Consider the following 16,054-nt stretch of genomic DNA (forward strand, 5'->3'; position numbering starts at 1 on the left):
CTATGTTGTTATTTATGTAATTTAATACCTGGCTATTATTGAGAATAATATTGGAATTACCTATGTTATCGAAAATTGTTTGCAGTAGTTGAACAAGTTTGTGATGCGGAATCTTAGTATAGCTATCCCTACACGAAGTTATAAATCTAAAACCAGTAGGAGTTTTATGAAATTAAGGTATACAGTATATGTATGGATAGGAGGTGTTATTGTTAGTTAATTAACTTTCTATGCCAAGCCCGTATTTTCTTAGTAATGGAGCTGCGTTTGTCTGTTACTAATTTGTAAGTGGTACTATTATTTAGCTCATTTAATAATATAGTAGTGTAAAATTTTTTACATATTATACTATAATTATTAGGGGCTTTATCAATGGTAGTAAAAATAAACATATTTTGTATCTTTTTAAGCTTCTGTTTAATTTTGGCTAAATTGAAAACCTTAGTGGGTGGTAATTTATAATATATGGACCTTATCTGTTTCTCGATAGCTTGGTATGTAAGTGTAAGCCACATGTGGAACGCTTCTAAAGATATGTTGTGTTTGTAACATAATTTTAGGCTGAACTACACAGTTATGCTGGACGATGACTACAGAAACGGATAGCCCATTAATTATGGTTGATACACCGAAAGGGTTAGCCCTCGATAAAGTCCCTTTAAATGTATCTAATTGCCTATAATTAACATTTTAATTTTTCTTTTAATGTTATTGATATATAAGGTTTTCCTTACTTTATTTGGCATATATATATTTTTTCCAGTTTGCTTTGGGCTCTTGCCTAAGGCGTTGGGTTGCTTGAGAAGCTATAACTTACTAGCTTTCGTATTATACATTATAGCCGGCTTAACTTTGTCTATTATTGCACTATTATAACTTACCACTACAACTAATATCTTAAATATATATATATACAGCAGGCCCCCGTTATAACACGGTTCGCTTTACGCTGATTCGCTATAACGCTGTTCTTATAATATAACCCGTATCTGACTATAACGCTGTCACAGATCACTATAACGCTCTTTTACGGATTACATTTTTGACATATTAACGAAATCGTTTCATTTGATGGAGTCGATAGCTTGAAAATGAATAGCAAAACAGCATTAAAACGTTTCCCACGTCGACTTGAGAAATTTTCCCACGCTTAGTAAAATTTTCTCGCACGCTAATTTAGTTTCAGTACAGTGACTTGTTACGTAGTTCCGCGATCAACATTTTAAAAAATGATCAAGTATATTGCTTGTAATATTTGTGTTATATGCATTTATCCGAAGTCTAGTCATCACTCAGTAGAGTATTAGACATCGTGCGTAACGGAAAGTTTACTTGAACATTGTATCGTAATTAATTCAACCAACGCAGTTACATTTTCGAAGAGCTAATAATGACTGATAGGAATGAAAATGCAACAACGTCTGGCCGCAGTACGAAGACTATAAATGTAAGAAAAAGACTGAATTTGAAAAGTAAATTAGACGTTTTGAAGCGAATCGATTCCGGTCAACGACAAACGGATGTGTGCCATAATTTAGGACTTGCAACTTTAACTGTAAGAACAATTATAAAAAAAATAAAGAATTAATTTTTGCAGCGGGAAAGATAGCTGTTCCACTGCAAGCAACTAGGACTAGGCCGGCTATTAGGATTGAAATGGAAAGACTTTAATTTTATTGAAGATAATATTCCAATGCAGAATTCAGTTAAGTTAAATATTAAAAAAAAAAAAAAAAAGAGAGAGAGAGAGAAAGAGATTAGCCAATATGATGATCTGAAGAAAACTCGCCTAAAAAAAAAAAAAATGTGGAACCATTTAAAACTAGTAAATGCTGGTTGAATAGATTTAAAATCCAGGGAGAAGCCGCAAGTGCAGATCAAGGAGCCGAAACTTTCAAAAAAGAACTTTTGTTAAAATTATTGAAGAGGGGTATTATGTGTTATACTTCTCAACAAGTTTTTAACATAGCTGAAGCAGGACTTTTGTGGAAACGAATGCCTAAAAGAAGTTTCATATTGAAAGAAGAAAAAAACATGCAGGTTTCAAAGCGGTGAAGGATCGGTTGACTTTATTGTTGGTTGTAACGCTGCGGGGGATTTAAAATTAATACCCCTTTTAGTTTATTTGGAAGAGGGCCAAAGTTCAACTCAAAATCCACACATTTTTCATGATTAAATTCATCAATTAAATTAAATTTATTATTTTAATTGGAATTTTAAATTTACTTTTGATACGCAAGCAGTTACCACATAATTATACGTATGCAATGCAGAATATTTTATATGTGCAAATATTTGAATATTAAATATTTTGACCGACATTTGTGCATCTTTTCATTACTGTTTATTATTCATTAGGAAATATCCTATGGAACTGACCGCAGCTCATAAATACATATGTTACCTTATGGGAAAGTGGTGCTCGCTTAGCGCGGATTCACTTAGCGCTCTGTTTTTCCGGAACGAATGATCAGCGTTAAGCGGGGGTCACCTGTATATATATACACACACACCACACACACACACACACACATATATTATTTATGTAAATATTTAACATTTGTACATAATATTTTAACAAAGTTGTATTCATTAACACATGTAAGGCCTTTTGGCTGTTGGAGGGGGGTAACTTATTTTTATTAATGCATTTTTTTTATTAATAAAAAAAGTGATGTTTATGCAGTTTTTGTGAGTTATCCACAGTATATTATTGCAATAAAAATGTAGTTTAAATTGATAAAAGTGCACATGCTTTATGATTTTTTTTCGCAAGATGGTTAAAGTAGTTATTATTTTTCTTATCCAGTGCAAAAGGTCTGAGGCACATTCATTGACGCTTGCTGGCTATACTTGGTACACATTTCAATTTGACATTACACTATACAGCAACATTTGCTGACTTTGTTTGCAATTTGTTTATATATAACAAATTGAACTTATTTACATTTTAACTGAGCTTTTAGTTATTTTAAACATTTAAAAATGTAGATATGTTCAATTGTTAGTGCTTAATATTTATTGAAATATACTTCTCCAAAACTGCCCATTCACTAGGGATATCTTTCTGAAATGCAGAAATTTTTGAAATCTAGCACCTCTCAGTACCCGGGACTGCTGGATTTTAAAGTGTTTACTGTTATTATTTTATTTTTTCTTTAATAGAAACATAAGAAGCAATCATAATGCACATTTTTTGGCTGTTTCTGAATACCTCCTCTCCTTTTTAACTGTTCAACAGTGCTGTGTAAGCATTTCAAAAAAATGTAATGGTGGCTGTCCCATTAATTATTTTGAAGAGAATGTCAGTGATGAGATAAAATAGTTAGTTATTTTTTCCAAATGTATTTCACTGCTGGACATGTTGTTTACAGTAATAAACAAATATATAAGCGAAATTTGTTGAATGGTTATCAGATTTTATTTTCCCAGGTTAAAGCAAAATACTTGAGTCAATGAGGGAAACAAGATAATGCACATTTTGAAATGGTTTTTGTCATGTAGGAGAAGGCTCACAGTCTCAGAAAAATAGATATTATTGAATTGTTTGGAAAGATCTTTGAATCTTTCTGATGGTTCAGAAAAATTTCTGCTGTAACACTATCCCTGTGGATTAATTTACTTCAATCTTTGAACCTATGGTAGCATGAAATGCAGTAGAACACTTCATTTTTTGCTTCTTTTGTTCCATCTTCAAATGCAGGATTATCTGGAGAATTAGAAGACATTTTAGATTTCTCAGAACACGGAACTGATAGCATTGTATGAAATGGAATACAGCAGACTCTCGATTTACCAGGTTCAGATTAACCGGGACACTTCAAGACTCAAAATTACAAAAAAAAAAAAAAAAAAAAGAAAAAAATCAACCAGAAATCATAAAATTCAAGTAATAACTGGAATAGGTATAAACAGATATTTTGCAAGTTGTAAATAAGCGACAAGAAGTGGCGTTTTAAGTTGTCATTGGGAGATTAATGTGCCTATTATCTGGCAACCCCCGCTGTCTTCACATCCACTGCTAAAAAAAAAAAAAAGAGAGAGGAGAGACCAAATGTTTAGTTTGTTTTAGTGCATTGCTTCGATTGTTGTGTTCCGTTGCACTGAAAAAGACTGTTTCGTTATTTATGTCAGGAATGTCAATTTTTTTAATAGTAAATATGTATATATTTTTTTTGTTTAGAAATTGCGAAAATGATGGGTAAACACAAGAGTTGCACTTTCAGTTAAACAAAGACTTGAAATTATTAAAAAGTTCGAAAACGGTGCATCTGTTAAATCTAATGAACCATTATAATGTTAGTGACCAAACCATATGCAACATTGTAAAAAATAAAGGGAAGCATTGTATTGGACACACGAGTAGTACGTGGTAAGTTTTTTTTTATCTATCTATCGCCATATTTTGTAGGTAGGTTGCTGAACATTTTTCGATACAGTAAGTCCCCAACTTACGCAACTACGTATTTACGTAAATTTGTTTTCATTCGATTTTTTTTTTTTTTTTTATGATTGTAAAATTTAAAACAACAACAAAAAATAATAATAAGCAATCAATAACGCCGATCACGGCACGCACAAATTGCACAAGTAAGATCGGAGTAACAAGCAAAAAATAAAAAAAGAGAAAAGATTCTTACAATTATTTATTGTTTTTTTTTTTTTTTTTTATATGACTGAAGATTTCAGTGAAAGGGACACACACTTCACCATAATAATGTAAAAACCCTCAGATTTCCAGCTATTGGTATTATCGATCGCAAATGCAATAAGATCGAGTTTACTACACGTTTATAATATATTGCGCTAACAGAAACGCCCAATAAAACGGAAAGTGCAAATTGTTTTTGTTTTTTGTTGACCTCCAGAAATGTGCTTTAGTAAAATGTAAGCTCGTGCGGGGTGATAATAGTGAGTTTTCGCCTTAACCCTGTGAAGTTCTTTACAGAAAATTTAATTTTGACTTATCATGATGCCGACTAAGAGAATAAGTGACAGCGGTACTAGTACATCTACCAACAAAAGGAAAGTGATCGATTTGGATCAGAAAATTAAACTAATAAGAATGTATGAAAATGGTCAAACATTAACAAGTATCGCGCCGAATTCAGATTTGTCAATAATAATATAGTAGCAATATGTTACTAGTCATTCCCGAGTTACGTAAAACTCAACAAAGTAAGAAGTCCTGGAACGTATCCCTTACATATGTCGGGGACTTCTGTGTTTTTGGATTACTATCCCTTCTGTATTTTTTACTATCTATCCCGGAAAATCGGGAGTCTACTGTATATACTTATTACTTGTTATCACAGGAGTGGAACAGGTGCAAGTCCTTACTGCAAGTAACATAGGAACTTAGTTACATTTGCTAGGTTCAATTCTGTTTACCCTGCAATAAAGATGGGGGCATCTGCTCGTATTTCCATCAATAGTTTAAAAATATATTTTAATTGTGTGGAAGGGAGAAATAATAAAAATTATTATTTAGTTATTATGCATGGTTGCTATGGTTAAATACTTCTGTCACTGTATCATTTCTTTAGGTAGTTAAAACTATAGGGCTCCGAGAAATATGGTTTTTTGGACTACAGTATACGGATAGTAAAGGATTCACTACATGGCTGAAACTAAATAAAAAGGTATGCTTCAAAATCTGTAAAAAATTTGTAGTCTCTCAAAAATTATAATGTAATATATTTTCAGAGAAAGATGTCTTTTTTATAGGAAGAATACATGATTTTTGACAATGGAATTGCTTTTGAAAATTAACCTTTGCATATATACATATATATATATATATAAATTTAATTAGAATATAATAATAGTAATAGCCATATAGTGCAAAGAAGTCGCAAGCTTTTGTGCCGACCGGGCTAGCCAGGTAGGTAAAGTGCCTGCCCGGCAACCCAAAGGTCGCGGGTTCGATTCCCGCCTCGGGCTTGGGTCACAGTAAAATGCAAAAACTTTGGGAGGTGCAATATGGCCATAGAAGCTGATGTGCCAACAACTAACAAAAAAAAAAAAAAAAACAGCTTTTGCATCACTGGCCGGAAGGGGGGAGGAGTAGATAAGAAAATACAAATTTTTTGCTTCTCTCTTTACTATCCTGGTAACTATCCAATTGACTTTTGAATTTATTCAAACTCTCAGCTTCAAATACCTGCGAAGGAAACTTTCAGCAATCAATGACTCACTAGCTAAAAGAAAACCTACAATCTAGTCTAAACCTCTTCCCATGTAATTTGAATAAATTTCCCCGAATTCTGGAATTCTCTATAACAGTGAAAATTCCACCACTGTTCATTTTACTAACCACTCTCAGAGCTGTATAAACCTCTGCAGTGCCTGGTTGCCAAGCTCTGTAGCCCACATATTCAGAGTCTTTCCTTGTATGGTCACCCATTTGCCAATCTCACTATGCGAGTTAACTGTCTTGGACCCTTTCAAGAAGCTCAGTGTCGTTTTTTTTTTTTTTTCAGATGTCTCCATATTTGAACACAGTATTCCAAATATGGTCTTATAATAGCCTTATATAGTGGGACTATGACCTCCATATCTCTACAGGATAATGTTCGATAAATCATTGATAGAACACCATGGACTTTTCTGGCTGCCTGTTTACATTGCTCAGAAAACTTCATATCTGTTTATATTATAACTCTCATTTCCCTTTCTTCCTGTTTTTAATTCAACTGTTTTTAAAACATTTATTAAAAACATTTCCCTGTTTTTAATTCAGCCCTGCCAAACATGATTTATTTTGGGGTTGCTATTCCCCAAGTGTAAGATCTTGCATTTTGCTGCATTAAAAGCATTACTCACTTTTCTGACCATTCTTGCAGCCTGTTCAGGTCATTCTGAAGAGCACTACTTGGTACTGATCATTAACTGCTCTCTCTGCCAGTCTTAATGTCATCTGCAAATTTTGATATCAAGCTTTCTATCCCATCATTGATGTCCTTTATGAAAATGAGAAACAACAGTGGTCCAAGAACCAATCTCTGGGCGACCCCACTTCTGACTTTACACCAATCTGAAGAATATCTATTAATCACAACTCTCTACCTTCTACCTTGCAGCCACCCAGCAATCATCTTAGAATTTGTCCAGTAATTTCAACATGTTCCAGCTTATACAACTTGACCCCTTGTGAGGGACCAAGTCAGATGCTTTGCCAAAATCTAAATAAACTATGTCAGAATTGTTCCCTGCATTGAGCTCTGTTAAAGTAGCCTACTAAGTAGTTAAACACGATTTGCCATTTACAAAACCATGTTGTGTGTTATTCAGAATACCATATCTATCTACATGTCCCTGGATTGCACTTTTAATCATTGCTTCTAATATTTTCTGTACTACTGAAATCAGACTAAGCAGTCTGTATTAACCGACTTCACTCTTAGAACTACCTTTATGTATTGGTGATACATTGGCACTTCTCTAATCCAGAGGAATCTTTCCCAGGTCCAAAGATGATTAACTTCAATGGTTCAATACCCTGGGAGCCTTACTCAAATTTAGTGGGTATATTCCATCAACTTCAGGAGCTGTACTTGCATTTATAATCAACTTTTTCTAATAAACAGTCATCTGTAATTTTGAAATCGCTAATTTCATATGACTCATCTTCACTCACACAGCCTTTTCTCAGCATGAAGGGCCTTTCTTCAGTAAATACAGATGTAACGTGCCTGTTCGGTTCCTCCGCTACATCAACTGGCTTCCTCACATGTGCAGAAGTATCCGATCTGATTCACTTTTTTTCTTTTTTTATATTCACGCAAATGGAAAATTCCTTGATTTTCTTGTCCCCATTCTTGGGGACAAGAAAATCAAGGAATTTTCCTTGGCTGCTGGGGCTTGGGGAGGGTATATAAAACATTCTCATGTTCGTAGAATCTTGTCTTCGGCACAGAGATTCGCTCTCTTAGGTATAACCAGGGCTTGCAGAACTGTGTCCACGGATGCTCTGTGCGTCCTTGCAGGGAAGATGCCTGCAGAGTTGGTTGTGGCGCAGTTTGCTCTGCGATATGCCCTTAAGCGAGGGATTACCAGAGTGATTTTTGGCGTCCGGTCATGCCCGGTGGGGTGGCCGGTCGGTTTCCCTGGTATAAGAGCGGAACGGGGGTGAATCAATGATGAGTTGAGTACCATTTGGCAATTCCAATGGACAAACTCTGAGAAAGGTCGTCATTTGTATGCCTTTATGCCTTCGGTCCATGTTGTGAGTAGGGAACGATGTTCCTGGCTCCAATTTGGGTTTGCGGCTGCTGCTGTCGTTACGGGGCATGGCCTGAGGTCAAGGCTGTTTCGTTTGGGGTTGACCCTTACGGAGTTTTGTGAGTGTGGAGAGACTGAGACTGGCCTTCACATCCTGCTATATTGTCCTCTATATGAGGATTTAAGAGCGAGGTTGGACTGTGGGACACTGGCTCTCACAGAAGCAAATTTGGTGTATGTTTTTGAAAATTATGAATTTTTTTGTTCCTTCTTAGGATTTGTCAAATTGGCTTATAGTCGCTGCCGGGCGATGCCCGGGTGGTAGTAGTGACCTACCTCCTCGTGGTGGGGACGGTAACTTGTGGTGTGTGGTGTGATTGCCCATCCCCACCACAAGGCTGAATGGTCGATTAGTTTTGATTTATTTATTGATTTTGAGTTGACCAGTTGGTCTTTATATATTGGTTTTTTACAATTAGGTTTAAGACTGATATACTAAATGAGAATTGGTTGCATATGGATGAAAATCCGGGTGGCAACCGAGATGGAAGCTCACTCAAATGAAATGTCCCCATTCTTTGCTCTCTTAGCCAGTGCTTTCTCATATGCAGCCTTGGCTCTAACATGTTTTGTGGTAGTATTGTGAATCTACTTGTAGCTGTTGTAGGCTTCAGTACTTTTTATCGCTCTCTAACTATTCTATGTAACTATCTCATATAAAATTAAAAATATGCCAGTCATATGGGACACCAAGTAAGTTCCAAATAGAAAATATAACTACAGGAACTAAATAAATTATTGAATAAAATAAATGGAGGGGATCGATATAAAGGGTATTGCAGAAGGAATGTGCTCCAAAAATAATTTAGAAAGAATGCTAATTAATAAAGATGCCAAATAATTTACATTTACAAAAATTCCAATTAATTCAAATTTAGCTGCATCTCCTTGATGTACTTAGTTGCATGAATTTTCAGTATAAATGAAGACAAAAACCAGCCAAAGAAATAAAAATCAAATAAAATAGATTGATTATTGTGACCCATCTCATCGAAAGACTACAAAGCCGGCAATGGCTGGGGAGTTTTAAATAATTGGCACTTCCCAGCAATCATCGAATTTCTGGGGAGTTTTATTATTTGAAAACCATGACTCAGGCTATTGCTGTTACCAATGGAAAGGAATTATCCAAAGAGATGTACTATTGTAATATGCATATAGTTCAGTGGCGACTTTAACTTCTCAAGTCTGCTCGTGTTCAGTTCAGATTTTTATTGTGTGGTTGACACGTTACATCTGCCTGAAGCGAAGAGGGGGAACGCATGAGTGGGCGGAGTCACAACCTGTTAATCATTGCCTTCCCTCGCTTCTCGTCACCATTTTGTAAGGGTTACCGTTCTCTGGATTCAGCTAATAAATAAATAATTATGGATTAAATAAGAAATAATTTAATTCACCTATTTGAACAAAGTCTAATCATCTTGGTTTTAATGCGAATTCTTCTAAAATCATGTCGTGCAATTCATTTTTTTCTTTCTAAATCAACAAGTATTTCTTTCTCTATTGATATTCGAGCTAAATGAGAGCCATTCCTGAGCCATTGTATTCCTCAAATAGGATCGAATTCGATCAAGAACTGAGAAACTTCTTTCATTTGAAACAGAAGTTACAGGTGTTGTTAGGAGAAGTTGGAATGCATTCATTCAGAACGCATTCATTAGAGCTTCACAATGTCTTTTAATTGATGACACTGTTCTAGTTCTATAGCACCACCTTGTCTCACACAGTGATGGTATGTTAACATTGAACTCTCTCAGCACAACTTTTCATTTAGTACTTGATGAAGAAAATTTACTGAAACTCGAAGTTGTGAAAAGAAAATTTTACTCCATTAACTTTCTCTGACAGTTTACTTAAAACTAAATTCAATTTATGTGCATAGCAGTGAATAAATTATCTGAATTTAAAACCCTTTTTCTCTCAGCTTTGTTTGAACCCCATTATGTTCACCAGCCATAACTACTGACCCTATCTTCAAACAGGCCTATGGGGCTGGGAAATTCCATACTGCAATAATTAAAGACAAACATCAGCCAAGGAATAAAAAATTTTTACTATAAAAATAATGTGATACACTATCGGAAATATTACAGTATGAAGAAGGAGACAGCAGTCTCCGAAAGCTTCAGGTTTTATCGCTTTTAATCCAGTTTATTTTAGATAATTTTATTGCTTCGGTATATTTTAACTATATTTTTAACGTTTTATCGTAATTTATTTTATCATAATTTATTGTAATATTTCCGATAGTGTATTACATTATTTTTATAGTAAAAATTTTTTATTCCTAGGCTGGTGTTTGTCTTTAATTATTGCAGTATAACTACTGACCCATCGTATGTTTGACTGACCAGCTTGTTCTTTGCTTTGCTAATGGTTTCTAACACACTTCCTATCATTTCAGTAAGTCTTGCAGCACTTTGGTCTACACTAACATCATAAAATTCCCAAAATCGTTCATATATATGATACCCTGAAACATATCTAATTATAGATAGTTGGGCATGCATTGCACAATCCGTCGTTTCATCTGCTTGCACTGAAATAAACTGGGCATTTTCAATTTCATTTCGAATGACATTGCTGATAACCTTATCGATGGCAATTATCAAGTCATTCTGAATTGTACTAGAAACTCCTGAAAATTGTTTAGACCCCTTCCTTCATTGAAAGCCATGACGCAAAAACACTGTCCATTCCCGCAAAACAATTCAAGAGCTCACGATAATTACCTTTATTTCTAGGCTATCTTCTCCTTCATTATGTCCACATAGTGGCAGTTCTTGCTTACATAAATATGACTGCATTTGCTAATTGCTTTAAATTTTCTTGAACTTGTCTATTATAATTTTCTCTTTGAAGCTTCGCGGTGCTACTAATGGCACATGTAATGTCTATCTGACCAAACATTTTCAAACACTTAAAATTATTCAAATGACTTGAAGATTTTGTGTGATAATTGCTCTCACTCAAAATATTTCTAAAATTAGAATAACCAGTATCTGTCCAGGATTGATTTGACTTTGGCTGGAAAGTAAACATGGCCAGCAGTACAATTTTTCACTCGAGAGGCTTCCACATAACCAATCTATTTGTTTGTACCATTTATGCTGAAATGAATGATTGCCTACTTTTGTCTTAATTAATGGTTTGGGATGGCCTGTCTTAATAATTTCTCTCTGCTCAGCGATGTTTTGCCTTCCAAATGGTTTTTCTTTCAGTGATAACACTAAATCATCCATCTTGGATATGATTTCAAAATAATAATAAAAAAATAATAATACATATACAATAATTCTTAACAATCACAGCACTGCATATGCAGCAAACCAGCACTCAAAACAAACTGAAAGCAAACAGGAAGCAAGATGCTACCTATTGCTAGTATTTTAAATTAAAGCTCTTTACAAGCTGAGCGACTTTGGCACGAGTTGAAGTATTCCATCTTTACATAAATAAGTCATTAATAGATGTATAAATACTTTTTTTACAGAAGGTGAAAGATTAGATGAAAACAGTAATTTGTAACTGACATACAAGCAAAAAAAGTTAGTAAGTGATAAACTTGAAATACATAACATTACTTGTTTTCGGATATGATGACTTGAGCCTCTATATTAGTCTACAATAATCCGCTAACTCACGCCAATGAGAGACAGCATGAGTAAAGTCTATGATGCTGCCAGTGCAATTCTTATGAACTGCAAATACGAAAATTGAATAAATGAAAAGTACAAAATTCATAATTTTCATCCATTTCCTTGACTTGTGCTAGGCACAAGTAGCATGAGTGCTGCAGTTGCTACTGATATAGTTACTCTAACCTCAGACTGCAGTGACAGACTGAGAATGTATACATTAATAAATGACATTAGTTCATTCCTCATTATTCAGGTTTTTGAATTAACCAGATTGAGACATTTATTAGAAGCCATTCAAAAAGAAAAAGACAGTTTATTTTGTATGAAGACATATTTTTACACAGTTTATATATCTGTTGTTTTTTTTACTCATGTGAATTTTTTTTAACATAAATAAAGAACTGGAAACATCTTGTATCTGCAACTAACACATTAGCAACATGCATCTCAAGTTCCAAAGGAATAAAGGGTTCCTCTGTAAGAAAATTACTTCAGTCAGATGTATAATTTTGCTTTGCTGAGCTACATCTCTGAATTCTTCTATAGATCAGCAAGACCTAAATAATAAAAATGTAGATACCTTTTCTTTGTCCTTCTTTCTTTGATTACAAAGTTTTTGATCAAAGAAACATTTGTGAGGACATTACCATAATTGTCTGTAATTTGTCTCACTTTGAACTGCTATATATGGTTCATTCAAAATTGATGTTGCTTCAGACCAGCTGCATTGTGGCAACGTAATGATTTTATATTTTCGGTCTTTCTCAACATTGAAAACAAAAACTGCAAATAAAATGCAGCATTAATCTTAGGCATGAAAAAAGAAAAGAAAGAAAACTTCAACAAACAATTCACTGCAATTAGAGCTGTTTTCTTTACAGGTTTTTTACTTACACTTCATTATAAACACAGAGTTGCATGCTTCCTAATCCCTTTTGTATAATTCCCACACAAAATAATAGTACCTAAAGGGAATCAGCTCAAAATAGTACAATGTATTATTTTTTATAGCACATGAACCGTGCTGTTGCCCTAGCAGCAGGCAAACTCTTCCCCCCCATCTTCTCTCCCTCCACTGAAATCTTGGCATCCTAAAACATTAATTTCACAGTGAACTCTTGTTACGGTGAGCATGTTTACTTTTCACAATAGGTGCACTTTTGGAGCCTGTTATATAAGAATATTATTCTTTTATGTTTTGCAATATTAATTTCACTTTATCATACAGGTTGTCCATAAATGATGTTTCCGATTTTGATAATTATTTATTCATAGTTACTTCAAGCTACACTCATGAAACGCATATCAGCTGAAAGATCAATTCAATAAGTTTTATGAAGGTACATAAAGTCATTGTTAAAGTTCAATGTGGGCACCATGAGTAACTCGAACGATAGCGATGTTCAATCTCCTGCCACACACTGTGCTTCATTTCGTGATAAATTTTACCAAAGGCCTCTGTGATCTGTGCCTTCAGCCCCTACAGTATCATTGGTTGGGGAGGGATGTATACATTATCCTTCACATAACCCCACAAAAAATAAATCCAGATTTTGTTGCATGAAATGCTAACACCAGAACACTTTCTCCTGCACAGTCACCATTTTGCCATTCTGGCGAATGTAGCATTGCATATCGGGTAGAAAGCAAAACTGGCAGTCGTGCCAATTTAAAAAAAAAACTTATTGAATTGATCTTTCAGCTGGTATGTGTTTAATGAGTATAGCTTGAAGTAATTTTGAATAAAAAAAATCAAAATCAGAAACATCATTTATGGACACCCTGTATATCTTCAAGAGCTAAACAGCTGTGTTAATATAATATAAACAAACAAAATACTGTGACAGTTAATGAAGTGAGCCATTTTTAACTTGTAGAAGAAATCATATTTAGCTTACAAATATAACATTCAACAATTATTAAATTTAAGAATTCATTTCTTCCATGTTTCTACCATCTTACACAGAAAAAAAAAAATTCACAATTTTTTTATTTTTTTGAAAAAATTTCTTAACAAAACTAACAGTTTATCACTAAACAACGACATGCATGAATACTTACATTACAAATATTGTTCCCTAAACTGCTGTGAAGAAATTACTTTGGTCCTTTTGTAATTAGTTCAAAGTTCTGTAAAACATTGCTGGGACACGCACAAATATATATATATAAAAAAAGCTTAAATTAACCAATGTTATAGAGCTGAGATTTTTCAACATTTACGTTTTTGTATAATTCCACACAAAATAATCTTAGTACCTAAAGGGAATCTGCTCAACGTGATTCCTTCCACCAAATGCATTTGGTGAAAGGACTTATGTTGAATAAGTCTGGATCTTAGTACTACAGTTTTCACATGATACCAAACATTTTGATTTAGAGATTCACTTGTCACAGAGGATGAATTCTTAGATGCACACTTCTGAATTCTTAGATGCACACTTTTGTCCCTTATCTGCCTGAAAAGTATTCATCCTTTTCTCAGTGTTCATAGCCTTTCTTTGCAACTTATGTTTTGAACAACTCCTTGACTGTGAATATTTAGGAGTATCTTTTGTTGTCATATCACATGGTGATCCACAACTTTGTGTTTTGGTGTTATTTTGAACGTCAATTTCTTGTTTCTATTGCAATTCCTTTTGCATGCAAGTGACCACTTTCTCACCTAACCATGAATTAACTTAACGTTATACAGATCATCCTTGTTCTGTCTAGATTCCTGACATCTGTGATTGTACAGTTATCAGCAAATAGTTTCTGCACAATAATGAAATGACCCTTCAGCTGAACTTTAACCAAGTTCAGCTGAAGAGCCATTTCATTATTGTTATTTCATTAGAGTTATTATTGCCATTTCATTAGAGTTATTATTGTTTTCCATGTTGCTATCCTTATTCCCATTTCCTTTCACAGCAGCTTATTACATATTTTCTTAAGTGAAAGTTCCTGCTTGAGCTCATCAGTGTTTTCAGCAGCAGGAGCAACACTATTTATATTCAGCATCTGCTGTGGCATTAGATTGTGCTTTTCTTATCACATAATCTAATTCTAATACCTGAATCTTCTTATCCCTAAAATTCAGTACACAACTAAGCTGTTATTAAGGAATCTTGTCCCTAGGATCAACTTTTATTTATTTTTCACTAGATTGTTACACAATGTACGTTTGTATCCAGAAAGAAGTGAAAAAATTTGAAAATACACTCAAAATTTGACCATTTCATTCAAATTGATTGTCTCTTTATTTTTACGATAGATTGCAATCTTATGTTAAGAGCTTATTATAATGTTAGAACACAGCTATAATTTTTTGTAATCGATGTACTAAATTTTGGATACTATGGACACCTGAGCACTCATATTCAGTAAAGTTTCACTAACTATCATATACACTAAAATGGTAATGAATGCACAGTAACTGAATTCATCATCTTCATCATACACACTATGAAGATGATATAGAATATAATATAAACAAACAAAATAGTTCAATTCACTTGGCAGATTGACATAGACAATCCATTCTGAGGCCTATTGACATCCCCATTCTTATCATTTTATCAATGTACATTAGGGGGCAGTCCTTGCTCAGATTTATGTTTGTTTTTGCCCTTAAACCTCTTACATGTTATTTAATTTATCCAAAGGCAATTATATAATGTTGCAATATATAATTGCCTTAATTACTCTCCCTTGATTAAGGAATAGTGAACAGAGTTTTAAAATGTGTTTCCATATAATTCCTGATATAATACGATACGGGTCTACATTTTAATGTTACACTTATATAATATAATTAAATTTCTTGGATAGGTATTTAAACAATTAATATATATAAGTATATAGAAAATGGGGATTCTAGGGCACTTTTCTACTTTTACAAACAAAAAATCAAACGGTCTAAAAACATCCCCATTTTTCCTTAAAATCATTCATTTTCCTAAAGTAATGTACAAAAATCAAAAAAAAAAAATTATTTAAATTTTTAATGAAATAACGTTTTAAGGTCAATTTTTAATTAAAACCTCTATTCTAATCATATACACTAATTTTATACATCCCTCTCTATGGGATCAATTCTCTAGTTGGTTACTTAACTGCTGCACACACATGTGCACACAACTGATAAA

The 16,054-nt window shown here is 33.8% G+C and overlaps 1 protein-coding gene across 4 annotated transcripts in view; it reads left to right on the top strand.

The window, feature by feature from the left end:
• LOC150088259 (moesin/ezrin/radixin homolog 1-like) overlaps window positions 1–16,054 on the top strand; it is a 706,511-nt gene that overhangs the window by 133,474 nt on the left and 556,983 nt on the right. For all 4 annotated transcript variants that reach the window (XM_090369412.1, XM_090369409.1, XM_090369410.1 and 1 more), the window contains one exon: window positions 5,547–5,642. In XM_090369412.1, the coding sequence (XP_090225538.1) occupies window positions 5,547–5,642 (96 nt within the window). The remainder of the gene's footprint in view (window positions 1–5,546; window positions 5,643–16,054) is intronic.

Source organism: Mastigoproctus giganteus, chromosome 3 (assembly GCF_048544385.1).
Source record: "Mastigoproctus giganteus isolate SK-2022 chromosome 3, ASM4854438v1, whole genome shotgun sequence".
NCBI classification, from domain to species: domain Eukaryota; kingdom Metazoa; phylum Arthropoda; class Arachnida; order Uropygi; family Thelyphonidae; genus Mastigoproctus; species Mastigoproctus giganteus.